General features: G+C 34.3%; 1 protein-coding gene across 1 annotated transcript in view; it reads left to right on the top strand.

Moving 5' to 3' along the window:
• Window positions 1-1,332: 1,332 nt before the first annotated feature.
• The window catches only part of LOC133332275 (integrin alpha-PS2), a 39,191-nt gene continuing 18,545 nt past the window's right edge, over window positions 1,333-21,978 (top strand). The window contains exons 1-3 of the mRNA XM_061540676.1: window positions 1,333-1,616; window positions 15,436-15,560; window positions 21,828-21,925. Of these exons, the coding sequence (XP_061396660.1) occupies window positions 1,363-1,616; window positions 15,436-15,560; window positions 21,828-21,925 (477 nt within the window). The 5' untranslated portion in view covers window positions 1,333-1,362. The remainder of the gene's footprint in view (window positions 1,617-15,435; window positions 15,561-21,827; window positions 21,926-21,978) is intronic.

Below are 21,978 nucleotides of genomic sequence, written 5' to 3'. Positions count from 1 at the left end.
GTGCTGATTTTAAAACATGCAATAGAGATTAATATAAATTTATTTTTGCATGCATAAAGTATACAACGAGAGAATATGCAAATTAGGCCTTCTATGGATCAGAACCATCTGCAGTAATAATAGGAAGATATACTTGAAGGATTATAGAAACACATAGCAGTCCTTCAGATTGGCAAGTTCATATATTCAGCATACAATATTTTTTTTCCTTCGAATCTCCCACACAAGCGACCAGAGTGGGTTAAGAGAGACACAAAAAATGGAGCTATGACGTTGGGGCGCTCAATTTCCAAGCCTGACAAACTCAAAATGTGACAAAATACACAACAATTATTGTTTATATGATCGTGTGCGTATTTTATGTTTTTGTTTTCTGAGGTTCAGCTAGTTGTCTTTTTAGGCCAACCTTGACTTGTTACTTTAGATATAAAAACTCATAAAAAACAACTGAAATATGTTTGTATCTGTGTAAATATGTAGAGCACCAATATGTAGAGTAAACAATGACAGTGCCTCAAAAGGGGTAACTGAATAACATTTTAATTGATGAATCGATAATGTTTAAATTCATATATGTGGTATACAAATCGCTAGTATGACTGATGAAAAAATGATTTGTTTTTTGTATTTTTTGAGCCACTGTCATCTGATGTTTTTCTCGCCTAAATTGTGTTCTTGAATAGTGTCTACCTCGGCCTATGACGACAATGTTTCTGTAAAGATAGGTAATTTGATCGTTTCTAATTGCTTATAAAAAGCCTTATGGTGTTTGGCGCATCTTCGTTGTTGTTTCTCAGACTATATTTCGTTTTTTTTTTTGCTAACAAGGGGTGATAACGTCTAGATATGAAAGAACAAAAAAAAAAACATCGCAAGTCTGGTGAATGTACCCATCTACAATTCATGATGTACAGCAAAAGACCTTGAGAAAGATTTGAATGAAACCCCCGCCCAAAAAAAAAAAAAAACATTAAATTGAATGGAATGTAGAATTATTTCATATCATAGAACAATAACCGCAGCAGCAATTTATCAATTTTACAATTGTGTTTTTCCACTTTATATAGATAACAACAGCAACAACATCATCATCATCTGTAACCTTGGAAAATTAATAAACGAACGAGCCCTTATTCTAACGCAACAAATAATGACGAATTCTAATTAAGTTATCCAAAAAAAAAAAAATATATATTAGAAATCGGATTTCGAAATAAATAAAAAATCTTTGTGTCTGTGTGTGTGTTCATCTATTACTTTTCGATCAATAAATAATTCGGAAACACCAATATCACGCAATCGCCATCACCTCTTCAAGATATAAAAAAATCTTCTTAGAAGTGAAAACAACACATTTTCAACATGAAAAAACTTCAATCGACGACAACGGCACGGCATCGATCCTTACCGGCCGCACGCCACAGCAACAATTATTACATCACGAAAACTACCTCGGGCTGGATGATCATCTTGGCCATCTGTTGTTCAACATTAGTGTGGCCTCTGGCCACAGCCTACAACGTTGATATACCCACATATGTAATACACCAGCGGCCAGAACATGATTCCATGTTTGGTTTCAGCATTGCCCTGCACAAGGGGCAATACACAAATTCGTAAGTATCCAATTGAAAATTCATTCTTAATTTTAGCAATATAATTATTAAGTAATTTTGAAATGTAATGAGAGGTGTCAAGTTGAAGTGTCGTGTTGGTTGACGGAAATCAGATGAATCTGTGGATAAAAGTTTTTTTTTACAAAAAATTTGTAACAACCCATCAAACTAATATTTGAAAGTTGGAAATCTAGGGTTATGGTCTAGGGTTCTTAGTAACGGCTATGTTTTGGAACCTTATGAGTAAGGTTTCAAATACAGTGTCTGTAATTTTTTCTATATTAATATTATCCTATTTATAACATTCCTCCGCATCTCCCTGTAAAGTGATTTAATTCGCCACGCTTTGTTTGGTAACCTAGTTTTTTTTTCCTGAGTTTTGATTTATTGGGGGTGTCTTAACGAACCCTACAGAATCCCTTAGGTTCCTCTTGGAATTAATCTCTTCATACATTTTTTGGATAATTTAATAAATTACTTTATTTCAAGAGAACAGAAAACAAACTCCGATGAGATAAACGTTGGTCGCTTATCGTCATAGAGTGTTGGTGTAGTTTTTGTTCTTCATATGAAAATGCGGCATGTTATAAGCAGATAAATAATTGTGCTTAAATATTCAAGTGAAGATATAACAATAAGTAAACAAGCACATTCGTGTGTATTACTTCTTACCCCACCCCCTTCTCACAAAAGATAAGGCATTTGTTGTTGTCGGGTTACATGGAAACAGATAAATGAGGGAAAATGATAAATAACCATACTTTGGTATAAGAGAGAAGAAAAACCTGCCGTTGGGAAGCTGAAAAAGAAAAACCCGCATTAGAATAAAATCACGAATTCAGTTATATCCTTAATTCGTGGGAGCTATCTTGGTTGGATATCTTATCGGGGTTCGAAACACAGATAATGTATTTTACTCAATTCCGAGGCCAACCAATTCACCTCCATTATATCTCGTATAATTCCATATCGGGAGTTTTCCGACTTCTTGGGACTCAATTGTTCGACCAGCGTCAGCTGTTCATCCCGACCACTTTTCCTATAATTATCATGAGTCCCCAATTGTTGGCTTAACACGTAAGTTTATATTTTACAATTTTGAAGGACTGACAGTCAGTGACATGTGATAAATTGGACTTTATGGTTCCCCTAAATCGATGGTTTTTACTTATTGAACATGTCTGATTCAAAATCTCAATTTCTAGAAAAAGTGGACTTACACCATCGATGTATATATCTGCTATGATTCATATCCTTGAGTTTAATTTCAAATCGAAATACAAATATTTATTTAATGTGGAATCTTTGTAACAATCATACCACAACACAATTTAAATACTAAATGAAATCACATTGTATAACCACATCCCCCACATATGACCTTAAGTAAAGCACTCCCTCCCAAATAAATATGACTATTTCAACGTGAGACTTTTTTGCGAGTCATATGAAATATGAACACTTAAGTCGAGCAAGCCTACAAAGTTATATGAATGTAAAATGCATGGATCCATTAGTTAGATGGTTGGCTGACTGATTGGCTGGCCGGTCGTTTGCTTGGTAAGCCGACAGCTGTATTCTGCTTATGATCTGTTTAATACGATAGCCTTTGATCGCTCATCTTGCTCGCTTATGTCTATTTTTTTTTTGCTATGAATGCAAACATACGAGTATGTGTGTATGTTTTTGAATTTGTTGCCTACAAACGGAGAACTCTCACTTGAACTCGTTGACTACATTAATCAAAAATTTCTTTTGTTTTTTTTTTTGAATATACGAATCTTCTTGTCTAATGTCAAAAGTCGCACATTGAGATTTTTCCAACAAGGGTTAGATATTGGCAAGGTAACACCGATAAATCGATGCACTTACATGAAGAATGTGTGAAGAGAATTTCATTCCTCTTTGGGGCCATATATGTAGTACGATACATATCCCTAGCCAAAAGAAAAAAGTCTTTAATAAACTTCCATTAATTTTTTTTTTGGGATTTCTTTTTATTACCTTAAAAGTTAAGAAATATTTGTTTCTTAATTCGTTTTTCTTTGTTTGTTTATTTTTAAAATGAAAATTGTAAACCGCAGGCACATACATACACACACATTTTAGTACAAGCTTTTTGTGTTGTAGTGGCTAGTTGACTGGTCCATTGGATTTAACGTTGTGTGCTCATGTAAAGATATTAGGATGCTCTAATCGATATATTGAATAAAAAAACATTCACAATGGTTTTATATCAATTTCAAATGTCTATAATCTTAAAAAAAAATTATTTGTTTTTTTTGAAAAAATATCTTTACATATCGGATAATTTGTTCGGTGAGCGGCAGAACACCATCAGTTCATGGCTTCATATTTATTGGAAACGAAGTGACACCCTAATATATTTACATTTAGTGAATACATGCTGTAAATCTGTAACTTACCAAATCTTTGTGTGTTTATATTTGTGCCCCAAATAGCTTTTAATGGTTTGCTAAAATATTTACATTGTTCTTGTAAAATGTATTTTTTCCTTTTTAAAACAAATTCCTTAAAATGGCCTGAATAAAGGCCGAAATTGTTAAAAAAAATAATCAAGAAAATTGTTAAAATAAAATTACTAAAATTACTAGAATACTTTAAATTTTCTTGGATATTTTGGGACATGATACAGTTTTCAAAAACTAAAACACTTCTCCCCATATTTGTCTTCATATCTACATATGTTCAAATGCATTTACAAACAACAACAACATATCCCCAATGAAAAAAGTGTTTTATTCTTTGTTTTGTTAAACTTTTACACTTTTGTGTTGACACTAGATAAAACCCATGGCTGGCTGCAGGGAACTTTATTGTTTCCCTCTCCAGTTGCAACGACAACCAGCTACCGATGGTGCAAATTTATTTGTTTAGCATTCTATGTTGAGTTGTTGAGAAAACAAGTGATAACCATTTAGTGGCTACATGTGTTCCTAACGTTCTGCAAATACTTTGGAAATCCATTCAATCCGCCACTTGAACACTTGAGAAGTTAGCACTTCAGATAATAACGAAGCAGCCAAATGTAACAGCAGTGGCAACGAACAGTCGTCCGTCATTGGCCGTAAGTCAAGAGTGGGCAATCACGTTAACACAATGCACTTTTGGTCAACAAATCCCAAATATTGGGTCACACTTTCCTTAAAAGAACCAAATCCAAATAGCCAACCATGTCAGACGCACACAAACACCGGGTAAGAGTTGTTGTTGTGGAGCGTTCAAAAAGAACTGGTCAGCAGCATACATGTTGCAGTCAATGTGGCAATACTTCAGCAAGTAGCCCACCTAATTAGTATGATGGCCAAGAACAAATTGTGGTTTAAGCCATAACATCAATTGCCAATGATGATGACCCATTCAGGTGGTGCAAAAGATGTTGTTGTGCCATTGTTCGAACATGGTTAAATAGTGCACGACTACGAAAACGATGGACAAATGACCAATTTTGGTTATGGATTTAATGTTTAAATGACCACCACACTCGATGCGTATTGCCTGCAAGTTGCCTTATGCGGCTGATAGATAGTTGGATTGGCTGGATTGGTCGGATTGGTCGGATCTTGTACTCAAAGAGTCGCATTGCGGACTTTGACATACATTCCTCTATTTCTTCTTCTTCTTCTTGTTTGTTATGTAGGAAATATATATAAATGGCAACAATTACTCGACCTGTATCATGACTTAACAATGTCTAGTATGATGTAGACAAGATTTGATATTGCGATACTTTCTGGAAATATACAATTGATGGAAAGTTTTATTTTTTTATGTAGGGGCACACAGAAGGTTATGGCTTCAAAGTCGTTGATGCGAGAAACATTATTAACATAACGAGAACATCATATTCTAAATAAAGAATAATTATAAATACATAATAATTCGATGTTCTATATAGAAAACAAAGTTTTGTTAATTTTATGCAAGCATCAGCGATAATTGTGAAGAGACATCACAATTTAACAAAAAATAATAATAATAATAATAATTTTCTGGATATTAACAATTAATTGGTCTGTTCCAGTATTTTTTTTTAATAGTATAGCTAGTAAAAGGGAAACATTTTAAAATCGCTCTCAGAGTACAAAATAATTTAAAAAGTTCGGGAACGGAAATCTAGTAAATATGCCAAAATTAGATGGCAATACTTCAAAATCAATATAACTGCCAATCAGAAGTAGGCATCCCTGCTTACCATGTTTACTCGTCCAGATTTCTCGAGTAAAAAGTTTACAAAGAGAACGCCATTTTGTTTTGTGCTCTCTTAAATTTGATTCAATGTTTTACCAGTTTTGTGGGTTCAGGAACGGGTTTCGAGTAAAAAGTTTCTAAACTCTTTTAGGTTCTGGAACGAAACTAATATGATGTTACCAGTCCATGCCAAAATCCAGTATATTCAATAGAATTTTTTCCAAAGTGTTTATGTAAGGACTATTTTTATGTCTATGTCTAACATAATATCCCAACACTTAATATCATTAAATATATATTTAATGGTTCATTTATAAATACCTACCCACACACACACCCTACGACCCATTGGAATACATCTGCTTTAGTAATGGTGTTTTCATTTGTAATAAATAATGAAATTAAAACAATATTTTATTTCCCATTTTCCTAGAAAAATAGTTCCATTTCATATTTGTTTGCTTGAATGGCTTCACCAAAGGCGTTCTGCATTGTTTTCGGTGGGCAAACACAAACCAAATATCGAGATCGATAATAGATCTCGGGACTGAACCTAAACAAACAAATTATCTGTGTATTTTACTGGACGTGACATGTCATGCATGAGTAATAACAAGGAACCAAACTCAATTTCCTCCTTGAGGCTGTTTTCCTGTTTGTTTGATTGGCTGACTGGCTGCCAGGCAGGCTGCCTTGTCGGCATAGCTGATGTTTAGTTAATAGCTGCAGGGCATTGTTATTATTTTTCACTTTCGGCGACAAAATAGAGTTGACAAACATGAAACAATAATTGTTTTACCACCAAAAAACACAATCTCAACAAACAACTGAAAACATTGCATTTTGCTTGACATGGCCCAGAAGGTTATCAAAAAGGGATGGAACCACTAAAACCGTCAACAAATCAAATAAACAAGGCCTAGGTAGGCACAAAGTGTCAAGAGCATCACACAAACAGCAACAATAACAACGTCAACATGAATAACAAATATCCGATAGATGCGTATTCGCTGATTAAATGTTGATATTCATCAATGGCTGTGTTATCCTACCTTTCTTATAGTCACTCACACACACACACACCCTCACCTATATGTACCTACAAGACATTTAGCGCCCATGCGCCTGCCCACAACTAGCCTTACCGCGATAAGGTTTATCCATTGTTGTTAAACAACATAATTGTTGCCCGGCTTAGCCATCATCGAACAATTGTTGGCTAGGTTTTCCTTTAAGTTTTGTTGTGTCAGATAACTGGCGTCAAATGGTTTCCCCCAGCCTATCGGTGTTTTCCCAAGTTGTTGTTGTTGTTTTAGGTTGGAAAAATCAAACATGCATGTCTTGTGTTTCTGTTTGGCCTGTGGCCAAGATAACTCCATTGTCCTACACGCATGCATGTACTTCAATCATGCCTGTACTTCAATCAGAATGCCTCCAGTGCCAGACAATTAACTTCATTTTCGTATGAAAAAAATTCTAAAAACGTTCAATGGAACAACAGCGACAACCAGAAACAATCGATTAATCTTTGAATGACAATCAAACAATTACGACACGATCAAGACCACAGTTTGTGGTGGCAAGTCTGAAATTTTAAGTACTTGATTACAATGTTTTCCTTTTTATTATTTTAAAGGAGAATTTCAATTGAAATTGTTTTATTTTTTGTAAAAAAAAAAATAACATACCGTAATATCATCAATCGATTATCAAATATCATCAAGCTTGATCAACAGTTTCCCAAGAATCTATCCAAGAGCCACTTTTGAATTAAAACGATTCCATTATAGGTTTTTAGGATTTTTAACATATCCCCTCCTCCTATAACTAACTATTTAATCACATCTATGAGCTTTTGATTGACTATCAGCACAATATTTATTATAAAAATTAATGGCTTTGGATATAAAGAATATAAATATGGACTTACATATAAATCGAAATATTTACTACAAAACAAGAACTAAAAGCGAGATAGTTGACTTGTACACTTTTCATGTTAAGCCAGAGATATGCAAATGCAGTCCTCAGAAAATATAATCGATAGCAATACACTATGGAGGATATATGTGTTCTCTGTTAAGACTTTTTGTATCGATTCTCTACTATTACTCTTTCTCTCTTTGAACTCTGTTGATAACAAGCTGTTTCAAAAATTCTCCTGAATTCTTTTGTTTCTCCGAAATGTAGCAAACAAACATCGCCGATGAAATCATTTATGGAAAAATTATCCCACGGCAGGAAAAGTGCTAAAATATTTACACAGGGAATACAGAAAGAAAGTTGTTGAAACGTTTACATTTCCCCCCCAAACAATTTGAAAATAATTCTTGATAAACGTTTTATCTCCCACATGAGTTTGTGGCAAAATGAAATTCTAAAAACTGCCGGTTAACACCTGAAGGCCCACAGTAAACAGCAGTCACAACATGTTCGTTCGCAGTGATAAATTTCCCGAATTTATATTTATTTGTGGTTTCAAAGAAAATACCCCATTTTTTACTGCATATTAAACGGAGCGCATAAAGTCATTTGCCTCCCGCATTAAGTGATTATAATTACAACGCTTACTCAGCAATTGCTGGCTGGATATGCGCATGAGTGACTTTTGTTATCAAACAAAGACATTAATTAAAAATGTTCGAAACGAACCTGGGTCAACATGCATGCCATGCATGCATAAATGTATGGATTAGCATTTCCCATTGCGCTGTTCTTCCGTCAAGAGGTGAGAGGTAAAACACACAATATGGAATAAAAATATAAACAACAAGCTTCTGGGAAACTTCTTCCCTTTTTCTGGGCTGTTTGTTTTCCCCGCTATGCACACATGGTCAGGGGCTGACAAGCAGGCGTGTTAAAATTTAATATCATTCCGAACGCCCCTTTCAATTGGAAAATAAGGGAAATCAACACACACATGAAATGCACATCGCCACCATCACGGATAGTGGCAACCCGGACGACAGCGTTCGAGTGGACAAGGGCCATTCACTTGCACGAAGGTAGACTAGAGTGAATAAATTTCCAATTTCAAATTATCCATGCTCAGGGTCGAGGGCACACACGCGCAGCCAATACGTTTAATTTCTCAACGTTGTTGTTATTGTTATTTAGAACATATGGGAATGTTCAACGGTCTGTCTGTCCGTTCTGTCTATTGGATTAGTAATTTCCGTAAAATCGCATAAATGTTGTTTTTATGAGAGTTAAATGTTCGTTTGTCGTTCTCGTTGTCGTATTGGTAGTGTGTGTTTAAGCCTCTTTTTGCCCCGCTACAAAGAAAGTCTTATTGTAGTCACTTTGCACTTCTTTCTGTGTTTCTGCCAAGGAAGTTCAATGTCATGTAATAAACCCATAAAAACCATGAGCGGATCATGGCAACTGTAATAAGGGAAAGTACAAAAGCAAATGCGTTACCACAATCCACAAAAGCACTTTTTCTTCTATTCGTATACCCGAGAACATCATCAGCAGCAGTAACAAAGGGGCTGGAACATGACTTACACGGAGGCCAGACTACAATTTGCCCACTGTGATTTACAATAACAACAACAATGCGAAATATCTCATAAAATTCCAACTGAACTTGGCACTCTGAAGGTAGTGGTAGTCGTTCGTTCGTTCATTCTCCCATTCATAAGTCACCGAAGCAGTTGTAAATTCACCACATGTGAAAGGGAAAAAACAAAAAAAAAAAAAAAAAAAAGAAAGACGTCTTCTTGCTCTTGAAATTTTTGAAAGAGATTTAATTCTTTGCATTCACGTGTATGCCATACAGACATACGCCACATTTCGTTATGGGTTAATTCTTCATTTGGAAATTGTTTCAAATTCATATTGGGTGTTCGGGCTCTTTCTGTAAAAATTACCGACAGGCCGATCGACGAGATCGATGGCTGTCTAAAATTATCCACAGTGGAACGGATGTTGAACACATGTAAGGGATCAATGTCAAAGCCAGCATTAATGTTTTGCTTTGAACATCATTATCATAATCAATATTGCGTTGTTCTTGTTGTTGTCATCGTTGCCAGGAAGCAAAGGCGGGTATGAACGGCATGGCACAGTAGTTACGTTTGGGAAATATTTCCCATAGAAGAACAGAAATAAAAATGGTACCGAAAATAATATTTTTCAGAACTTATATATAAGTTATATAAGTTAATTTTTTGCCTATTTGTAACAAAGAAGTCAAACTCAGTGTCGTAATTTTTGTACCAAAAAATGAGTTACAAAATTATACTAACTTCAAAATTAAAGCCTCTTTGTTTCCAACTTAATATTAATAATAATATTTGCAAATTATATCAACTCCGTAAAATGTAGAATCAACGAATATGAATGTTGTGAAATGTTTATTATTTGAATTCGGTGAATATCAAATGATACAATAGTGTTTTCATTGAATTTATTGATATAACACAATGTAGTTTGTTTCAACATGGAAAATATTCAAAATTGTTATCAATTTTTAATTTTTGTGTCAGTTGACCCGACATGACACCTGATCAAACAAACGAACATTTTGTACGTGGATTCATTCGAACAAATTCTAGTCAAAATTGGAACACCTTACAAATGATTGTTTTATCAAACACATTAATATAAATCAATAAATACAGAGCTCTTAAATGATCGTTCTCTGAGCCACGGTGCATCGAGAGTAATATTTGTACATCTCTTTAACATTTCTCTTTTGAGAGACAATAGAGAATAAGTAATGACTTTTATTTTCTAGGCGTACTTAACAAAGGTTAGGCTTCGTTCAAAACATGTAATTGTAGGTCTATTGTGTTGCACATGCGGACACACCTCTTGCAGGCGAATGTTCCCCCATATAATGTCGTAGCAGTACAGGCACAATAATCAAGGAGCTCAACCACAAGAGATAGGAAATTGATATTTTCCTTTTGTTTTCATTTTCCTCTTTTCTTGTCTAAGTTCCTTTAGAGTTCCCTCTTGTTGTTGTTGTTGCTGCAGTTTTTGTCTGAAATGTTTACAACTCAATTCTAAAAATAAAAGCAGCAACAACAGCAACCAATCATCTGAAATAAAGGAAGAAAACATTAACATGTGCATTACCATTACCAATTGCAGTCGGAGTGTGATGTGGCGCATCTTAAACGCAAATGCCTTTGTGGTGGATGTCGCCTGTATCCCTTAGGCCATGGGACTATGAGCCATGTGTTGTATTTTATAAAGAATGGCATCTATTTTTTCCCTACATATTTGTATTCAAATTTCAATTTAAAATTGCTACGCCTTCATGCCATGATGACATTCCCTAAGACTTCTAGACTGAATTTTCTTCCTGTATGTTTTTTTTTTTGGAATAGAATTTGTATTAATGGGTGGATGGAGTATGGATTTTGTGGATGACAGCCATTGTTGTCGAAAATAATTGCGGAAGTTTTGCTGCCTTTGAAGTCGCAGTTGTATTAAAAATTTCGAGTTTCATTGCCCTGCTGAAACACTTCGCTCATACATAGTTTCATTAATATTTCGATGACATTTAATATCAATTGTGTTTATTAGATATGTTGAATTAAAAAAGCGAGTATTAAGCCCAAACACCACAAGATTTGGGCTTCAATTTCTGACATCCCCTTAGGATTTCATTAAATATCCATAAATGTCACAGCAAATCCAAACGAAATATTGACAGCGACAGAATGATGTCTCATAAAGAGAGAGTAAAGATTAATTAAAATTGATAGCCATCATATGTTCAAGACCGAACTGTGGATATTATTAGAAGAAATATATTTTAAATCCGATTAAATATAACATTTCGACTTATTAAGCACTTCATATGAATTGAGGGTGGGGGAGAAAATAATACTAGGAAGACCTTGTGCAGTTAAGAGCAATACACCCTCTAACCGAGAGAAAAAAAGAGGGTGGCGGTTCACGGAATTAATAACAAAAATAAATGCTATAGGGCAAAATAAAAAGTGATCAAAAAAATACTTTCAAAGAGGCACATCTGCTAAAAAATCATTTAGGGTCAAATATATATAAATCATTTCATTAATGTAAAGTCATACATCGATACATCATGACGATCTTAGTTTGCAAAAAACAAAAAACCAAACCAGTAAACTTTTAAATATCAAAAAAAATTGAGCTCAAATGATATATTTCATATAATAACCCTTAGAAAATATTATTAAAAAACTCATACTTGAATACTTCTTTAAGATTTTCAAGAAATCGTAAATTTAATAAAATACTTATTTTATTGTATGTGTTTTCTTATTTTCTGTTTCCTTTACTCTATGTTGACTAATCAAAAGCAATATTTATCAGCCAATTCGAACAAATTATAATAACAATGGTAAAATAAATAAATATACAATCGATTAAAATATTGTTGTTGTATTCGATATTGTATTATTCTGAAATGGAAATTATTTTAAAAATATTATCTCATAAATGAGCAATAACAATTAGCCGATTACTAAATACAGTATGTCGTCATACATATAGTCATAGATACAACAATTGTATAAAAATTAATTCATTTTTTACAATTAACCGAACAAACATTTTTAATTTTACACTGTGAAAAATAAATATCAAGAAATAAATCGATGTACGTCATTAATTATTATTTATTAATTAAATTTATTTATTATTATTTATTAATTAAATAAAAGTATTTAAACCAAAACCTTGATTTTCATTAATTAATAATAATTTTTTAATGATATTTGTTTTAAATTTATATAATTATTATTTTTCTCCGTGTATTTATTATTTGTTTATCCAATATCTGTCATTCCGACCGACCGCCCATACCCATTGTCTTCATTTTAGTTCTATGAACTAAACATTCGCCAGAAATTTGTCATAAAATATTGTCAAATTGTGATGTTATTGAATTCAATAGAATTTCAATATCCAACTGGAATCGAAACGAAACTGGTTATACAAAACAAGTCGATTACTTAATCACAATATAATGTAGCAAGTTTAGGAATGGCAATAGAATCTGATAATAGCTGGCGCCAATTTCAATTCTATTGAAATTAAATTTATTTGTCTTTTATGTAACAAAATTCAAATTTTGCAAAATACTGTTATTTTCAACAACATCATTAATTAATTTTGGCGAATTGGATTTATGATGTGTATCGTTGTTTTGTTCCTATTTTTTTAATAAATATTATTTAATTTTTTTTGTGGAAAATCAATATTTGCAGTGAAATTTCAGTATCGAAATAAAAACATGTGCAAAAACATAAATTGACCATGACAATTCCATTGCACACGTCCGTGAATACAAACAACACATGTTCGCCGACCATAGGAACGCCAATTTGAATAAAATTCACTGATCCAAATAGCCGCTATAAAAATCTGTTGTTTGAAACATTATTCTTTTATAAAAAATTGGAACGAAACGATACGCAATGCCATGAGTTTGTACCATGGGTGATTATGATTATGATTATGATTTTTTTTTGTTTTTGAATTTATGCCACAACTCAATCCAATATTTCCTAATTTATTTGTAGGCTGCCAACAACGTCGATTTCAAGAACAAATAAAAAGAAAAAAAATAACAACAAATACATAGAATAAAAGAAAATAAACAATTCTCTAGAGAATATCTACGAAATTTGTTTTCATCGATGAGTCAGAAGCTGACGTTAGAAAAACGTGTGCTATTTTCGTATCCAATTGTTTATTTATTTAGCAAATAAAGAATGAGAAATTAGTGTTGGCGGAGGTGATCATTCATTATCTTACCTATTGATCATTACTCATTCATTACTGCATCATTTGGTCAGTAAATGCATTAATTACAAAAAAAAAAATGCAATTAGTTCTTGGAATTCACCGAATACACCCTAAAGAAATAATGATCATTTAATTAATTGAACGGCCTAATAGGATATTCGTCTACTATAAAAAATTACTATCTATCCTGCTACACCCAATTGGTTTTCAAATAATTTAGTATTTATTTTAAATTATTTGGAATGCAAAGGAATGTAGGCAACATTTAGAGGGGGAATATATAACATTTTGCTATCTATTTGTTGTTGTTGTAGGCAACGGAAAACAACATAGACCCATTCTTATATTTTATGATCTATGATTTACATGGCACATTTCTTCATCGATCCATATGAAATTATGGAACCTATTGACACATCGTATATTTTATTCGCGCCATCTACACAACATCTGTCATTGAATTCTACACAGAGAGGGGACATTGCCAATTATAAATATATTTGTGCTTGTTTGAGGAAATTACATAATATTCTCTTGTTGTTATTGTTGTTGAAATCGAATACAATTATTTATAGCACGTGCCAACAAAAGATTGCCGGCGCTTTGTTTTTTTTTATTTTGTAAATAATTAGTTTTATTGTTGCATTTGTTTTTGTTTGGCAGGCACATAATTTCATTATAACTATCTATGTATGTGTGTATGTATGTAGTTTTAGTTTCTCTCAGTCGACTGCATTGAATTGATTGCACAATTTCCATATGCGCTGCTCTATATTTTGTAATGTTTTCTTTGGCTTTTGTTCTGTTTTTACAAAGTCGAATTTCATTTGCATTGCAGTCCAGTAGTTATTCTCCCTTCCACACACACACACACACACACACAGATACACACCTGTACCGAGAAGAGTAAAGAGCTTTAGAATAAACCTGTAAATTGAAACAAATGGTCATTTTGTATCTCGCTGTGACTGGGGGCCACATATGGCTATGGCGATGGGTGTGTGCGTGTGTGTGGAAGTACCCCTCCCACAGATTTTGAAATGTCGACAGCATTTAATTAGTCTCGAATTAATTATTTTCTAGTGTAAACAACAATCTCTCACTTTTTTATGTTCTCGCCTTACATTGTCGGCGGAAATCCACTTGAAATTCATTTCATGTAATAGGGCAATGAGGCAATATTCAGCAGTTGGAAATATTGACGCCTGCAATATTTGTTTGTTGTAAGAAAATATTCTAATTATTAGTTTTTTAATTATTTGAGTTTAATATTTTTAGAATTTTATTATAGTTTCGACTTTTAAAAATGTTTTTGGGAAAGGGATAAATAATATGTAGGATTTTAAAAAACAGAATGAAAGGCTAAACCCATGGTAAACATTTCAGCTAGTGTGGTAGGTCGAAAAAAATCTAGCATTTGAACATTTCAGATTGAATATCGCATTCTTACATTATTATTTATACACTTAGCAACCGGGTTCTTAGCACTTTATTGACATTGAAACGGGGAAATATATTGAATCATAATTACAAAGTGCATTTAATTTTATTTTCCCACATCATCAGTTTTTTAATAAAAAACTATTTGGAGAATTGTTGATATGACAATAACAACAACACCACTGGTGCCATGAACTTCAACAAACGTATATCGTAAGCTCAAATTTCCTTCATTGCAAGTCTGGTGTTCTACAAAGTCGTTGTCCCCGACACTAGTCAACCAATCATCGTTGTCATCAATCTGAGTCATTAAAAACCAACTTAACCCAAATAAAATTAAAAAAAAATAATTTTTATGAAATGGGTTATCTTTATTTTAATTTATTTTCATTTAATATATTTCGTATTTTTATTGCAGGCTGGTGGTCGGTGCACCCAAATTTGATACCTCATCTTATCAGGAAGGCGTGGTGGAAGCAGGTGCGGTATTCAATTGCGGTATGGAGGATGATCAGTGCTCATTGGTGAGATTTGATTCTTCAAGTAAGTAAAATAATCAAATTTTAGCTTTAATATTGAACAACAAATACCAGCATAAATATAATTTGAAAATAATAATAATAAATGGATTCAAAATAGGGCGTTTAACAATATTTTGTCGATTTGTGTGTTTTACAATAATATGTGGGCTATCAAAATATTTGATACATGGATGTGAACATGCGCCTGGCATGATCAAACATTTTCATCTTCGTGACAAGCAAATACCCTGCCAACAGACAAAAAACTCAATTGTCATTCATTTCACACGCCATTATTTTTAATTATCCCCTGGGCAAACATGTCATTAATACAAATAATTTTTGGGAGGTATTTTCTCCTATCCCAGTGATCTTTGAAAGATTTACAATAGATTTGTTACATTGGAGCTTTCATTTGGTTTGTCAGTTGCACCTTTTGTAGATTTGTAAGCAAATCCATTCAGTTTGTTTGTCAGATTGATGACTATCATTTATACGTGTTGAATAAACAACAACACAAACAAAACGCCAAATTCTCTAGGGTATTTTTGGATATTTCATATTTCCTCACCTTCCAACATGCAACCTACACATTTATGATATCAAAGAAATAGCAACAAGATCAACGTTAGAAACACACACACACACACACATGCCATGTTCAGAAAAATGCCACAATTTGTACAAAGGTGAAACCTACGCATCCAATGTGTTAACATTCCCCCTCTCCTCGCCAGTTTTGCTCCCCATTGGTTAATGTATGCATAAATGCATATTCCCCATACATCATACACAACGAATATAGGCTACACAGGTATCTCGCTGTACTATTTGCTCATATCTATCTTTATGATTTGAAACTATGCTGAAATACACATTTTATTCTCTATTTGGCGGGTAGTTTTTCATTTAGGGCAAAACTGGTCCACCTTTGCCAACCACAATTGGCAAACGGTGAATCTATTCTAAACAAATTTAGAAAATATTGCCCCCCATCAGTGGGATGTGGTTGGTTACACAGTGGTTTCGATCATGTTGGAACAATTTTATATTACCAATTAGAAAATACATAATAGGTGGGGGAAACGACTACGACCAGAAATTTGATTGGTCCAACCGGAAGTTTGATGAGTAGTACCATAACAAACATAACTCTCATTAAAGAAATAACCTTAAATAACTTCGGACAAGTCTTCCGGTATTTATTCAAGTTTTAGCATATCATCATTTTGAATTATTTTTGTCACTGCTAGTTGCTATTACTTTCTGCTGAAATACATAAATCTAAATGTGGGACAATTTAAATTAAAATAAAAGATAAAGAAAAACCGTCTGAAATAAATTCGGAGCCACTATGCCTTCCATGCCTGTCAAGAAACATGTCTGCAAAGTAAAAGATGTTGTTTGCCGGGCAACTACATGAAATAAACTTCTACAATACGGTTAAGAAATCTGTTTGTAATAAAACTGGCCATAAACATACAAATGCTTGCCACATTTCCGCATTTGTTTGTTTTTGAGATGACCGACCCACCGATCCAGCCAGCCAGCCTGCGAACCAGCGAAAGGGAAAAAAGCACATGCCAGACAAAAACAAACAACTTCTCTTACATAAGAATGAAACAACAACAACAAGTTGCTATGTATGCTCTGCTATTTTGTAGCGGTCTATGTGCTGGAACATGGTCTTTAGCATGATTCTTGTGTTTATGTTGTTGTTGATACGCAACTTATTTGCCAGTCAGTCAGTCAGCCAGCCAGCGAAAACTATGTTGGCAATTTACTTACCCCCACTTAAGATGAAAAAACCCATGCAACAATTGCTGGAGCATCATCATGTGTTGCAATAAAAACAAATTGCGGCAAAAAGTACTCCACATCCAGGCTTGCGGTGGCATGGAAAATGAATGGTGAATAGCGGACGGCAAATGCTTACGGATGTGCAAATAAAATTATATGCTTTTTTGTGGCTAATGCGATTGATGATGAAAGCCAGCGCGTGCGCCCAGCCTACGAAGACCGACAATAGTTAACCGAAAAACCACACATCACATGTTGCAGACCGTGTGACGATGCCTCATTGGAGTTTTCCAATGCAGTGCCGAGTGCCGACATTTGCCAGAAGAGGGTTATAGCCGCAAACTGCATACCTCAGTTATATCAACAATTTGCAAATAAGAACAACAACATTAAAATACTCATGGAGATCTGCATTGCAGAGCACTGGGCATGAATTGCATAAAGAAGTTTGTGAATATGGGGATATTAGAAATTGATGTGGACTATACAAAAATTTAGATCAATTTTTGAGGAACTTTCTGCAAATAAACCACACATCTTATATACAAATTTCACCAGTGCCCAACACTATTGCTGGAAACTATGGCATACACATTAAACAAATATTCACAATCGGATTATATGGATTTTCTAAAAATATTGGCCGAAATAAAACTTTTGTAAAAAAGTCCAAAGTTATCAGAAAGCAGATTTTGAGTTGTTGATAGAAAAAGACATGACCAAATCTAGTGGTTTAGATTCGGAATTTTAGCAATATTGACACTCATTTTGTTATGCCCCTCAATTATTTCCACCTGCTACCAGCCAGTATTACTTCTTTAATTTGAATCCTTTCATTACCCATATGCATATGGAAATACCCACATGCCCGTGGCAAGCTATAAAATACCATAACAATTTGTGTGCGTAAAATGTAAATTTATGCAGAACATCTTGTCTGCAGCCGTGAAGAACGCAATAATGCCTATGTGGTCGTCTATTCGCTCGTCGACAGGAAGATAATAACTAATGATGATGGTGATGGCTCCATAGACTGGTGGAAACATTCCGCAGCACATTGTTCTTCCCTTGCCGCACACCAACAACCAACAAGAACAGCGATCACCCAAAGGATAAATAATCACCAAGTGCATGGTCATTAGTGTTCTAACCGATCATTGATTATGGCGGCGGTGGTGGTGGCTGGGCACTTCAGGCAAAACTTGGCAGTAAATCTTCACCATAAATGGGGAGGCATCTTGTCCATGAAGTGCTATAAATAAGCTAATTCATGATTATGATTATCGTATAACAGTGAATGCACCAATGGCCTCAAGGATAAACAAACAAACATAACATAGCCAATGTACGCATTCACTCACATAATTTTAAACCACAGAGACGTTGCATTTAACACTGTTCGGTGGGGATGTTAACAAGAAGTATACATCGGATTTTGTTTGTTACGCTACTGCTTGATAGCATAGATCATGCGAACAAAGATCTTGGGATCGTGTCGAACATTAACACTTTTCAGTTATGACTTTAGGCAACAGAAGCGTAAAATACACACACAGGCTTACACAGACCACAAATCCAACACCAATGACCACGAGCCGAAAGACGAATGTGATAATTAATGTAAAATTGCCAGTGTTTACAAGTGAATGAAAGAGGTCTTAACACTGGACCGTGATTAAAGGGATGTTAAATGGAAATGTATACAAGTATTTATCAATAACTAATCGTAGAAAGAACTTGGGAAAATGTTGACAAGTTTTATTTTTTCTAACTCCAATAGAACCTATTTGTATCGATGAGATCAAACCGCATGGCAAAATACCATAACATTTTGACAGCACTACTACAGGATTTAATAAAGCAATGGTGTAATATTATTTTTTGGTTCGAGCACATTACAATGCCATTGAGAAAAGCGGGCGTATAATGATGATGACATCGCAGACTTGATTGATTGCAAAATTTGGAAGCTAATGGACGTCATTGTCTATTTGTGATGTCACCTTTTGTAGATTTCACCAACAATCAATACTGACCAAGTTATTTTAAATAATACCTCAGCTGTTAGTCTTTCGGCCCACTGTGCTTCATCCATTTCTGTAGAAGACAATGGGTGATGACGATATTGATGACAATAATAATAATCGCCACGTTAACTGGTACTTAACACTGCCTCTTCCTCATCTTCATAGAGAGCAACTGGAGGAAAACTCCCTCCTGTCCATCACTGATTGATTGATGGATCAATGGATTTGTATCCATTTTATGTACATCTACACACAAGTAAATACACTGTTTGCACTCTGTTTCGCATTGTTGCTTTCGTTTCTACCAGCGAGCCGGGAGGACGCTTTGCTGCCTGACTGGCTAAGTCGACAACGTGATTTGACTGATTAACATCAAGAACCGCCAATAAAATTAGCAGACGACACAACATTGGGCTCCAACAGAGCTCTGCCTGTCACTCGGTCGGCCAGTCCATTGAATTACACCAGCAACATTCAACATCAACATCATTTACTTCTATATGTGACTTCGTCAATTGAATTTCAATTCGCCATTATGTTTCCAATTTAACAAAAGCGGAAGCCGTTTGCCATTCAATTTAGGAAGTGGCCACAGTCATATGTAAATCTCGTAAGTCGTTGTCGTCATCGTCATCGCGTTGTCACTGCGAAGCGAAAACTTAAAAAAGAGGGCCAAGGCACCGTGCTGAGCTAAATTGCAAAACAAGAGAATGAATCAAAGAATATCACAACATGATTCTGTTCAGATTCAATTTGGAAAGGGGACATGACAAAAGCTTCCGTTTAATTAATTTAACACTTTATTGTAGGGAGTAATAATATAAATAAATAAAAATTATGAAAACAAAACTAAACAATGTCACTCTTAAAAATAACCCGATATATGGAAATACCATGATCATGCATACCTTGAATGGTCTAAAACATTGTCAACAGCCCTCGTAATATCCATGGCAACACTTATCTGATCGAGCACTAATTTTAATAATTACAGTCAAATTTTCGAGTGTTTCGTCTGTTGTTTTTTACAGCCGTACACTATGCAACATATTTTCCTGAATTTGTCCCTATTGAGCTATTGATTTGTCTTCGAATTTCGATTATATAAGAAGCTTTATTCATAGTGATTGTGTTTTTCGGCATTGCACATGCCCATATAAGTGAACATGTTTTTCTCCGTTCCTGAATACGTTGTATTTATCTGTTATATGATGGATGAACATTTCCACATTTCGAAGAAAAAAACGAAAGTGAAAATGATAAACAACGAATAAAGTTCACAACATCCAGACCTAAATACTCATATATTTTCCCCTATGAAGAAAGGTGTGGATCAAATACATTTTTATCATCGTAAATATGTAGATCACAAAACATTAACATATCACCATAGGAGCATCGTCATCATCATCACCATGACCATAACCATCATCGTGCATTTAATATCTGTCATTAATGATTCGAATATTATTTTTGACAATTTATCTGATTTCTCCCACTCCCAATTCAATGCTAACCCAATGAAGATGGCAACAAATGCTTTATCAAATTTAAAGGTAATGCTCTGTCATTAGGATTGTCACCTTCCAAAAAATACAAAAAAAAATAAAACATGAAATATCGATGTAAACACAACCAATGCCACTCTTAACAACCAATCTATCGAGAGAGGAACAGAAACAGTCATCAGCAACAACGTCACGCACAACACCATATAAACTAATGTAAATACACCACCCCCACCCATGTAATCACCCAACACTGCCACCCACTCTCTAACATTCTCTCATCGGTGTTCGATATTCAAGATTCTTTGATTTGATTTCTCTGCTTTTGGTTTATTTCTTTTGGGCTTTTTTTGTCGCAAATGCCTACAACAACAAGCACAACACTTCCGTTCAAATGCCTAGCTGATCTTTTATGTTTCCGAAGCATACCGAACGACCCAGACAGACAGATCAGACCGGACCGGACCGGAGCGACAGCCCCACAAACAAATAAATGCATAAATCTTGGATTCAAATTCTCTCCACTCGACTCAATTTTAGCTTTGCTTTCTTGTTGTTTTTGTTATTTACGATTATTATTATGACAGACGCGAGCTAGTGTGTCGCTGATGCTGGCTGTGGACCATCAACAATAGTAAATACACACATGGCCATAAATAAATATATATGTACATGTGTATGTATGCGCAGTTCCCCATTCCACATCCCATCGCAGCATCATCAACTCAACAACTCTCGCCGAGTCCATTTATTTTAATATTTGTTTGTTTAACTACTTTTTAATTGAGCCATTCTTTTGTGATTATATTTTTTGATTAATTGTTTAAAAAAATGTTGTAGCTGTAGTTGTGTCAGTAGATAGAGAACAGACAGACACACGCCTGTATTCTCTGCACTATTCAATGCTAATATTTTATTGTAATTTTTATTTTGCTCTCTTCTCCCTCCCCACAGGCAATAATCGGAATACACAAGGCGATGTTATTGATCGCAAATCGAATCAATGGCTGGGTGCAACAGTAGCGACAAGTCGTGACAGTGATTTAGTTGTGGTAAGTAGTTGTATTGCTATCAATCGATATATTAATAAATACATAATGAACAG

Source organism: Musca vetustissima, unplaced genomic scaffold (genome assembly GCF_032173495.1).
Source record: "Musca vetustissima isolate MV318-11 ecotype Yass unplaced genomic scaffold, APGP_CSIRO_Mvet_v1 utg25509, whole genome shotgun sequence".
Taxonomy (NCBI): Eukaryota; Metazoa; Arthropoda; class Insecta; order Diptera; family Muscidae; genus Musca; species Musca vetustissima.
The sequence above is the reverse complement of the archived record's forward strand: the minus strand, read 5'-3'. Positions and strand labels throughout refer to the sequence as shown.